Here is an 11,496-nt window from a genome sequence, read left to right as displayed (position 1 = left end):
ACAATGATCTTGAAAGGCGAGTCAGTACTGTTGGGAAAGGGAAGGTCAGACCACCGAACACTGTGACGGAGATGAACGCCCACGGCAGATTCCTTGGTTCCTCGCACACTGCTTTCAGACAGCAGTGGAAGCCAGTGTGTGAGTGCAAAGGAGCCATATTTTAACCTCTGCCTATTTCTGACTCATATATTCTCAGTCCAGCTGCAATAGTCTCAGATAAGGATAATGAAGTAATAATAAAGATAGTAAACTAAATAAAAAAATAAAAAGTATATAATATAAACATAAAAATTAAATACATATTTAAAAATTAGTAAAAGTATGTAATATAATAATATTGCTATAGTGTATTGAGTATATACAAATATAATATATAAATAAATCATATATAAATATACAAAATATAAAGATAAAAAAATAATAAAAATCATAAACTCTAATAAGGAAAGTCTCAGTCCAGTCCAACCGTTTTTGAGCCAGAGCTGTGTGTCCAACACCTTCACATGTCCTTATCAAAATCAGCAAGGGTAAAAGCAAGGGTAAGCCCTTTTGATTCATTTCTAACAGCTGCAGTAACATACCTTGTTGCAATAACAGAGCTGGGTGAGCATCAAAATGCAGTTAAAGGTACTGCACCTCCACTCTCTCTCTCAATTTAATCATGATCGGTGGTCAAGGCCTATTGCTCCTTGAAAATACAGCCGAACGGGGCACCAGCAGACCCCACAAAGCGGGGCTGATGCCCTTTGAAGAGGCCACCACAGGGAATGGGAGAAGGAAGAGAGACCCACGCGCACGGGACGCCAGACCTCACCCTCTTGCTCAGTCAGTGAAAAGCTTTTGTCAGGGTATTTATTACCTTTACATCCATTGCGGTCTAGGATTCCTATCGCAAAATTCAGTTAAACTCCTGAAAGTCAAGGAGTGTTAACAAAAAGTCAGAGCACTGAGGTCTTTTCAGCAAGAAGGCATGCTGGCCTGCACATCGGTGGAGCAAGCTCCTCGGCTTCACTTGCAACCTGCAGTTATTGGTCACAGGACAAGGACACCCAGCTTATGAACGGTTTTCTCCAGGGTTAGACAGGACATAACCGGCAAGACTATAAGCACAAATTAAACATTTGTCCAGTTATTCATGCAGAAAGCAGGGCTGCTTCTGAGAGAATCATCAGTGCTTTTTTTTTTTTTTTTTTTTTTTGCGAGGGGGGCATTATTTTCAAACAATTTATGGCTGGGGTCTTCCAAAGCACATTACCATTAAGATGTCCTGCCCTCGGTGCTTCTTGACCACCGTAATTCATACTGAACATCTCTCTCTTTGGAGGACTATTTATGCAAGCCTAATTTAAGGACACCTAAAACTTCCCCATCTTAAGAGATCCTTTTCTTGCAAGTCATTTCCAAAATTGAGAGGGTTTGATCCTTGCTTATATCTGTTGAAAGTTCGCTTAATAGCCTCTCTTAATAGCCCACAAAGATGATTTTCCTTTCCCTTTAGGCCTCAAACTCCATGTAAGGTCTGATGCATGGAGTTTTTTTATTTTGGTCTCAGCCTTTTGCTGTTTGGGACCCATCATAACTCCTCTCTATTTTCAACGCTGTGGGCCAGGCTTTCCTCACACACTGCTTTTCCTACCTCTACCCTGAGCCGACACCCAGCAGGGAGACTTTTTTTTGTCTTGGCAGAATTTCTTTACTGAGTCAAGGCTTTCCACAGACAAAGCCACGCGTTTCCTCCCCACCTCTTTCAACAAGTAGTGTTGGTTTGGTCTGGAAAAGAAAAGCCACAAACTCAGGTTTCGTTCTCATCGCTTTTGATCCATCAGAAGGGCAACGTGGATCCACTTTCACACCTATGTTGTTAATCCCAGAGTGCGCGGCAACATAAACATGTACAAAATCCAGCCTTCCCCCTATCCTTCGATCTCCCTCTACCCACCAAATCTGTCTCTCAGGGTGGGGGGGATGTTTATTCACCCAGACTTTCAGTTGATAACTTTTTGCCAATTCATTTGCTTGTCCAGTTCCCCAGACACCGTTTCTCAGACCAGGACCCCAACACCACCACTGAGTGATGGTAGGTAGCACAGAAAGGAATGTCTCTGGACAAGCAATTCTGGTACAAAGCAAGATAGAAACAGGGTTTTTTCCCTTTGCAGTGTGACCTTCAACCCTTAGAGGTATCTATGCCTGTTGTTACACTCTATTGATTGTCCTTCAGATATGCAAGCTGATCTGTTACAGTTCATTTAACCATCCTATTTACTTGCTTCCCTTCAAGGTCACGAGATGAGATAAACTTGCATCCAGCTGCATGCTGAACCCTGAAAGGCCAACGGATAGTTTTTCCACATAACAGAGTCCCCTGTTGTCCCATGACCTAAATGATTGAACTCCACCACCCAAGGCTTTAACAGTATGTTTCTCACAGGCGGCTTGCTAACACGGCTGGCAGTTTTTGGTATTATCTGTGTCTGAAGCAAAAGAAAATTCCAGCATTAATGGCAGGATGACATTAGTCCCACTTCCACAGGCGGCTTCCCCCTTCACTAAAGGCTGCCCAGCCTGTTTGTTAGATGCAAGCCCGCTTTGATGCTGCAGAAGCCACATCTCAGCCAGCATTTTGACGCAATTCTCTGTTTTACAAAGGGGCGATTGCAGAGCCCGCTGGTAGCATTTGATACCCATGGTTTCTCACAATTTAAAGGCACACCCAAAAAAACTGGACTGGTTTAGGTCTTCCACTTTGGACTTCACACACCCCTGTGGCTGGAGAAACTTTGCACGCTGGCAGCGAGCCCTGCAGGGCAGCCATGCACTTCTGTTCTTTGGTTTCCACCGGTTACACTGACAGACGCTTTGCTGGATAGAGCAGATCTGCAATACTGAAGTAAACGTGGCTTTATCAACTTCAGCAAGTTACTTATACTATTACCTGTACTATATACCTAGTAGTAGTCTCAGGCAGGTGGTGGATAGGAGACGGGTTGCAGGGATATACTGAGTATGGGCACGGCTATCGCGAACCCAAAAGCTTCATCTCCTGCGCGCACACCTTGCTTTCACCACAAGCAGTGCCCGAGGCTGTTTTTGGGGTGCTGAGCACCTGGACCCCTTTTTCCAGCTTGGCCCAGGGGTTCTGCCCTCCTCCTCCCAAAAACACGTTTTCTGCAGCAATACCCTGTACACCCTCTCCAGCATTATTAACAAAATTAACTTACCCACTTTCAGAGCCGCTCTGTACCTCTGGGCGCAGCTCCCAAGCTAGATGCACCACAGCGTGCCAACGCACCCCCGGGGAGGGATGCTGGCTGTCCCGGGCACAGCCGAGAGGAAGGGTGGGCTGGTTTGCAGACAGGTAAGAGACAGGGCAAGCGACAAAGAACAAATTTGCTTTCCTCTGAGACTCCCAAAAGCCCATTTGAGACTCCCCTGCTAAGGGCGACCCTAAATAAGCAATGCAGGAAGAACACATCTGCAAAGTGAATATCCACTCCCTCAAAGGCCTAATTCTGCTCCACTTGCCTCTCCACAGCCCCTACGGATAAAAGGACCTGCTGCTGAATGCACCCTCACTTATTATTTTATAAAAAGAGCCAAGTCTTCATAACCAGTGCCAAGTGAGAGGAGATGTGGACAGGGGCCTGGTGCTGCCCTCTGAAGGCATCCCAGCCTCTGCAGGTCCATCAGCTCATCATGAGAATTCGTCCGGGGCGGGGGACGAACTCTTTGGACGAGGGGATGTGCTCTTTGACAGGGGAATGACAAGACAGTGGCAGCCACTTTTTGCCACAGTGCCGTTAAGGATGAGCCACCGCTTTTAAGCAGGACTGTGGTTGTGGTGGGCAGCATGCCTCCAGTCTGCTGCTGGGCTTTCGGGGAAGAAAGGCGTCTATCGTTGAAGAGCCAGAAGAAAGACTGATGATATCCAGCACCAGGCTGAACAGAGGAGCTCAGAGGAGCTCCATCTGCACTACCAAATGCAGTGATGCTCAGCATGTAATGGCTGCCCACCACTGTCTTCTGAGAAAAAAAAAAACCTGAGGAAGGGGGAAAATCACAAGAAATCCCCTCCTCTCTCCCTTCTCCAGCACTCACTCAAACTTGAGAACAAGAGTCATTCTGAATCCCTGAGATTCAAAGTCCCAAATCGGAGCTCCCCTCCCATCCCCACCAAAGGAAAGAAAATGATTAGGGCAGGGTGTTTCTTGTAAATATAGTGCATATACCACTTAAGGGGGACTTTTCATACGTACCGTCAGTCCCCTCCCACCCTCTCATCTCTTATATCCAACCACACAGCAAATAAATGATAATTCATAGGCCTGAGATGAGCCCAAAGAAAGACAGCAGGTTTAGCACTTGTAATAGTGAAGCTGTCTCTTAGAGATAGATACACAGGAGACAAGGGAGGACTTCTTGTTTCTGCTCAAGAACCATTGATATATGTTAATCGACAAGCGTTTAGCATGGAGTAAAAACCCCCAGTGGAAAAGAGGGCTTGCTTACCAATTATGGGTGTAAATCAGGCTAAGAGGCCTACAGGGTAGGTGATATATGGCACAGATTCTGTGGTTTCTCGCTGACATTTAATATATATAAATGCTGTTACTTTCCAGGTAGTCCTGGTGCAGTACTGACTTGAACCCTGAGCATCTCGTAACTGGCCTGTCTGCTCTTTGAGGAGCCCAAGCAACTCTCACAGAACTCATGCTTTCAGGTTAAAAAAAAATAAGAGAAATAATAATTTTCAGTGATGATAGCAACTGCAGAAAACTCCTGGGTATGAGTCAATGTAGCTGCCTTCATAAATTTCAAGATCAGAAAGAACGATTCCGTGACTCCAATCTACTTTCCAATGTAACAGAGGTTGTTACTGCGGAGTCGATAATAATTATGACACACGAATTACAAACGAGCACTTGGCATAAGCGGGAGTTAGCTCTGAAGCCTAATGACAGACACTTCAAACAGTGACTGCCTTACTATCACTGCAATTTACAGCTACTGCAAAGCTGCTCTGTACTATGGTAGGAATTTAGGGTAGGTGAAACCCTTCAAGCCATTGTATTTTGGGTTTGGTTTTTTTTTTTAAGGAGTTTGCTTTCCTTTTGCTCATTGAAAAATCTGGTGACCAAACTATAATTAAGCCTCTACCCCACCTTCTGTTATACCAATTACCTGGGGAAAGATAGTCAGCCATTTCCTTTACCTTCATGTATTTCTTCTTCATTGCCCTCTCCTATACGTTCTCTTAGGGCAGCTCTCACTCAACCTGTAGAAGTGCTTGGGGCAGGATTCGTCCCCTGGAAGGGATGAACTTACACATGGGGGAGACATAAATTGGCACAATTATACAGCACTTGCTCTCCCAGGTGGGAATACTGGTTGGATATAACTAACAGGGGTACTCGAGGTATCTTCAGGTGCAAGTAATGCATGAAGGGCAACCAATTCACAGGTGAAAGTGGCAGCTGTTTTACCACATGAAATTTTGAGCACCATATTAACGAGAACATGCTGTTCCATTGCTGCTAAGCTGCTTTAAAAGCTGGCATTTCTGTTTTGAAGCTTTTGTTTATTTAGTTAAATAAGTGCTTGGTGCCCTCACCAGGAGCTGTTGGGATAGCAAGGGGGACAGTAAGCGCTCTCCAAATGGGCAGCTAAGTAACAAAATCCCATTTAAGCTGTTGTAGTGCTGCCAGATCTGCCTTCCACATTGGAATATGTGATGAATGAATGGGATGACTTATTATCTCCTCTTTGCTCAGGCTGATACCAAGTACTAGCCACACTCTTCCCACGTTGATACCAAATAATAGCCATGCTCTTCCCACGTTGAATTATGAGGAAAATTTGTGGCAACTTTCCCACAGAGCTGGAGTGTTTGCGAGCGAGAAACAAGCCGACTGTGGGCTGAATTTCTGACTCGCATCCCCATGGGAAACTCCCTGGGCACCATGGGGCATCCATGCCAGGCTCGGCCCTGTTTTCTCACCCGCTTTCCTGAGCTTTGCCAGCAGGCTGCCCTGTGCAGGAAGACCCATCCCATGCAGGGAAGAGGACAGCCGGGGAGACAGCCTGGCTCCCCACCTCTTTCTGGAGTTTCCACACCTGATTCGTGGCTCAACAGAAGGCACACGTTTCTTTCAGGAGGTGGTGGTTTACCACAAAGGGCAGGTTAGTGGGAGGAGATGCTCTCCCAGCTGCCTCCGCAGCCCACGGGAGATTTCGCGGAGCTGTGGAAAGGAGCTCACTTTCACTTGTACAGCACCAATACTTAAAAAATCACCCTTCTTCAGCCTTTCCTAAGTATGAGAAAGACCCACAGAGAGTGCGAGTATGAGCAGGAGTGTCACGGCAGGGCCCTGCCTGCAGCCCTCTGCCCAGGCAGCATCTTTTGCTCTTAGCACAGAACTTGCAATTCTGGCTCCGGCAACTCGGCGCAAGTCAGTATCGTCGACTTGGGCCGAGTTTCTGCACGGCTCAACTCCCCTTTCTTTCGCTGGAAACCTCCCACACACAATTACGAGGTGTGTGCCTGGCCCAGGAGCCCTGCTGCAGGCACGGGGAAGGAGCTAGGTCAGGAAGGCACAGGGAATCCAGTTAGGGAAACTGGCTGCTCTGGGTCTACAGCAGAATGAAGCAGTTCACAGAAGTGTGTGCACCATAAACACCACAATTTGTCCCTCATTAGACACTCAGTTTCTGCTCTCTGGGACACCCAGGCTGCCTGTAAGAGCCAAGCATTTTCAGTCTCTTGACTCAGGGTTGTAAGCATCAAAAGATCGTTCCTTCCAGGGGAACCCATTGCCATTTGGACCTAAAAAGAAAGGGCAATACTCTACCTTAGTGACAATCCAAACCCTGCAGCGCTCCCCTTGCTGCCACCAGCACCAAGATCTACTGCATTTCTTCAGATAGAAAAAAAACCCAAAAATTAAACCAGGTTGCTGCTCACCCAGCTGGGGACTGAAGAAGCTCTGCTCGCTGGCAATAAAAACATGCTGCTTGCCTACAGGGGATGTCAGGAAAAAGGCCAGTTGTACTACGAATAGCTTTCTGCTAAGGTCCCCTCAGTAAGTTTGTGACGGAATTGTACGAACATGGAGAATAAATCACTTACCTTAAGAAGAGGAGACAGAGTAAAAAGAGAAGACAGATTTGGTGTGATGAGAAGGGACTCAATCTAGGCAATTATCCAGTTAGAAGGTAACAGACAGACTTTGGGAGGTGGCGAGAGAAATCCCTTCTTCTCATTCTGACAGCTCTTCCAGGAGGTTTTCTCAAGCGGGTGACCGTGAGGGTAGAAAAGACCTGCCCCGTGCCCCGTCACGGCTGTGTGACATGGTGAGTGGCGAAGAACCATGACCCCAGACCAGAACCCTGGATCCAAAATGCAAGCGTTTCTCACGCCGTGGCTCTGGCCCATGGACAGAGTCTTTGCTCTTCATGTCCAGGGGACTGAGCCGGTGGAGGCTGAGCTCACCCTCAGCGGAGAGCGGCCCCTCGGCGCTGCGCGCCACATCTGCCTCCACGGCCCTTCGGAGGGCAGGGCACGGCTTTCCGACCACTTCCAGTTTCCCCCAGTCTGCCTGTAAAAGGTATGGGCTTGCAGGGGCTTGTGCATCTCATGTGGCTGTAAAAGCGGCGCTCACGACCCAGACGCTCAGTGTGGTTTACAGAACGAGTTTTGTTTACTTCAGTTTAAAAAGTAAAGCCACCAGCTTTAATTCTCCCTAAGAACCAAAACAACTGGGGAAGTGCATGATTCAGAGTGGCTTGGTGCAAATTTTTGCAAAGTAACAGACACAAAATCAAAATAATTCAAATTATACATACATGTAAAAGAAAAGAAATTCAAGTTAAAACCAGGACCGGATTCCTATTAGGCCTAGAGATGATCCAAGAATGTATCAGGAAATAAATAAATCATTCTAATTTTCACCATAAAAGAGGGCGCTGCTCACTAATTCAAATGGTTTGGGTATTTACAGAAGGCAAATGTGTTAGAGGAGAAATAGAAGGAAGAAAAGCATTCATAAGAGCGAACTGAAATGCTGCAGGGTGATCGCTTCCCCACATGCACCACTGTGACTAAGAGAAGGCTTTAAATCACTGCAAGGAGCCAAAGAAATTCTTTTTGAGCAGGATGCCATCACCTGCCTCACGCTGGAGGGACCATTCCAAGGTGAGACCAGCATGGTCTACTAGGTTTAGCCGCCACCACAGAGGTCCTGAAGCTCTACCACAACCCATGGCCACCCTGGGGCAGATGACAACAAATAAGTTGGCCTGGTCAGTCCAATTTATGACTAGGAGGGCAATTTATCCTAAAATCCAGCTGAAGGGAAGGCTGCTTAAAGCCACATCTTCCTGGCCTCCACTGGACCGTGCGTGCTCTGAGGAGGAGGCAGCCAGCACAACTAAGTCTCTGTTCTTCAACATGTAAGCACAGCTGGTGATCAAAACACTTGGCATTTCCACAAAGGCCAACAGCTAGGGTGCCTTAGGTGACTGCAAAAAAAGCAGGCCCTTTCAAGTATCTCTTTCAACATTTGCAAACCCCAGGAGACAAAGCAACGCCCTCGTTTGCAAAGGCAGTGCGACTCTTGCTCGTTACTGGTATTGCTCATGCTTTGTTACCAAATAATAGTCTGCTTTCTTTTTGCTGCACAGGCTATTAAGGCCAAATCCTGACAGGCCAGAGCTGTACTTTCGGTGCAACCAGTGGAGCAGAAGATGCTTAATGCCCAACAGAAGCAGGGCAAATTCTGCAGTTAATGTCATAGCATGCAAAAAAACATCCTGAAGGGCCATCCTAACCTTCTGTTTCCTTGTCAAGACACATTTATTTACAGTCAGTACCACAGGGACTAGACTCGAGTGGCAGTGGTGTTACATCTGTATTTTTAATGGGATTTGACATTTAAGGCAGCATTTCAGTTCACCTCTAAGCCTGTAATTACACTTGCAAATCTGCTTAGCAAGACATCAGCAGAGTATCCCAGGGGACTGCTCAAACAGATCGGTTCAGTTCCCATAGAAGCAGCATTTGAGTACCAAGTGATGCTACAAAGCAGACACTGCGCACTGCAGTGCCTGACACAGGCGCTTGCAAACTGGACCCACTCCTAATCTTCAAAATAAAACCAAAAACAAAGACTGCAAAGAGCCCTCGCTTTATCTTAAAAGCAACACTGCACTAAGTCAGATACCACTGGAGGTCAGGAGCACTTCACAAATACACGACCGAGACAGGACTCCTTTCTACACCCGCTGGTTACCTTTGGCCTCATGAAATCTGCAAGTGCTAAAAGTACCAGAGCAGCCCAAGGGTGAAATCCTGTTCGTCACCTTCTGATCTGGAATCACGATGGCCCAGTGCTGAGAAGCACTTTTATGTGTCCCGCACAAGTGCAGACTCTGCCCAGCATCTCCTTCCAAAAGGAATCCATTTAGATTTCTCCTTTCATTGTAGCCCTATGACCACCGAAATTTTGAGAGCAAGTTGATGCCAAAGGCCAGGATGCTCAGGATTATATTTTACCCCCAATTTACACACCCACCCCTCCTTTGTACCCAGTTTACACCGCCACCTCCAAAGATATGACTGGAACCAAATGAAGTACATATGAAGTACTCAGCTGGGACTCCCCACGTATGCTCAGTTCTCTTCAGGTCTGGGGAAAAAAAAGGCTGATTTATTCAGATTTGGACTTTTCATCCATGCCTGTGGGAGGCAAAGTGAAGGATCTCCTTCTCTCACAAGCCACCTAAGCAGATCGTTCCGCAGGATCCAAATGGTTTCATCCCTGAGCTCAACTTTAAAAGAGAAAAATGCAGTCCTCGGCCATCACCACCCTAGCACCAGAAGCAAAGCAAACATTTAGCCCAAAGCTCTCTGCTGCAGGAACAAAGAGCAAACAAGCAGCACAAAGCTGGGAAAGATGGAGAAAAGCAGAAAGAGTCTAATTTGTATCACACCAAAGAAACAGAAGGAAACCTGAGGCCAAAGGGTTTGGACTGGTAGCAGAAGAAAGCTCACAGAAGGCAGACTGCGCTGTTCAACAGCAAAACCTTTGCAGCCCTCAGTGCTCATTTGGGAGCAGCCTGGTACCTCCATCAACAGTGATCGCAGACAGGCAAGAAAAACAAATCTAGAGAGCATTCCCAAAGTGGCGTAAGATCCCTCAAGGCCATTTCAATGACACGAGCAAAACTCGAATTTTTCTCTTTTTCCCCCCCGACGTGGAAGACACGACGCTTTGTTCAGCTTAGCACACGCAGTTCTCCTCTCAGCGAGACTTCTTCTAGCTGACTGACGTGCAGTTCAGCTCTGCAGGGTCCTGCCTACCTGCCGCCATGACTCCCTCTGGCCCATCGGCAATACTGGGCTCACTGGAGCACTGCCTGTGGCTAAAACTGGGCTGCAGGAGGAGGCATTTGTCAGTACTGTCCGACTCCTCAATCACCATCCCTGTGTGCATCATGGAGGCCATCGCCAGGAGCTGAATATCCGAGTGAGCGTTGGCAACGGTGTGCCGACGGATGCTACCACATTTCTCCAGGTAAGCCTCACCCTCCTGCTCTGTCAGTGGGGTCAGGGCCATCTCGCTGGGCTGCCGGCTCGTCACCGCATGAGATGAATAATTCAGTCCACCGGTCTTGGGACGGGATCTGGAGTACCGTCTCTCTGGAAGAGAAAAAGGAAGCAGGAACGGTCAGTAGGGCACAGGCAAAGCATCACCCGACCTGCTAGGCTGGCCTCAACGTGCAGCTGCAGACCGTCCCATCTCGTTAGCACCAGGGACCAGTCAGGTGCTCATTAGTTCATGCTGCCATTAGGAGCATGGAGGAACAGTTAGGAGATGCCTCCTGTCCTGCTGTAAGGCAACAGTGCTGCTGCCTGCGAGAGAAGTGAGCCAAAAAGTAAGGAGTGCAGCAAAGGGACTTTCTTCAGCATCCTGATGGTCCCCTCTCTTACCCAGGGAGGTGAGGACCGAGTAGGAGCTCTCGCGTGCAGGTTCACTGAAATCAGGGACGCTAAAGTGGTACGAGTCCCCAAAGAAACATTCAGTGAGGACCTCAGTTGCCATCCCTTCCTCTGGAAAATGTCCCTCAGGAGATGCTCTTAGCTGGTGTCAACATGAAATTCCTGATGCTTACATTGCACTACCTCTCCAGCTGCCTAGGGAAAGGCGGTTCTGCCAGCATTAAGCCACTGTATTTTTTAAAAGATTATGAAGGAAAAAGAACATTCCATCCACTTTAAAACACATCTGGTTTGGGGGCTATACGCTGAAAACACCTCGCAGTGCACAGCAACAGCCCAGGGAGAAAGGCACAGAAGAGGAAGACAGTACTTGGGGAGCACTGGTGAAGGGTCTGCAATCTGCCCGGCAAAAACATTAAGGGGAAAAAACGCCTGGTTTAAAACTCAAACCCAAGGCGCAGTCCCCAGCCCCGTATCATGAAGCACCATTTCAATTCTGA

The 11,496-nt window shown here is 47.4% G+C and overlaps 1 protein-coding gene across 2 annotated transcripts in view; it reads right to left on the bottom strand.

Annotated features, from left to right (window-relative positions):
• Positions 1 to 7,679: 7,679 nt before the first annotated feature.
• The window catches only part of PRR5L (proline rich 5 like), a 44,211-nt gene continuing 40,394 nt past the window's right edge, over positions 7,680 to 11,496 (bottom strand). For both annotated transcript variants that reach the window (XM_075030934.1, XM_075030935.1), the window contains one exon: positions 7,680 to 10,696. In XM_075030934.1, the coding sequence (XP_074887035.1) occupies positions 10,314 to 10,696 (383 nt within the window). In that variant the 3' untranslated portion in view covers positions 7,680 to 10,313. The remainder of the gene's footprint in view (positions 10,697 to 11,496) is intronic.

The sequence above is a fragment of the Buteo buteo genome, chromosome 6 (assembly GCF_964188355.1).
Source record: "Buteo buteo chromosome 6, bButBut1.hap1.1, whole genome shotgun sequence".
Classification (NCBI taxonomy): domain Eukaryota; kingdom Metazoa; phylum Chordata; class Aves; order Accipitriformes; family Accipitridae; genus Buteo; species Buteo buteo.
The sequence above is the reverse complement of the archived record's forward strand: the minus strand, read 5'-3'. Positions and strand labels throughout refer to the sequence as shown.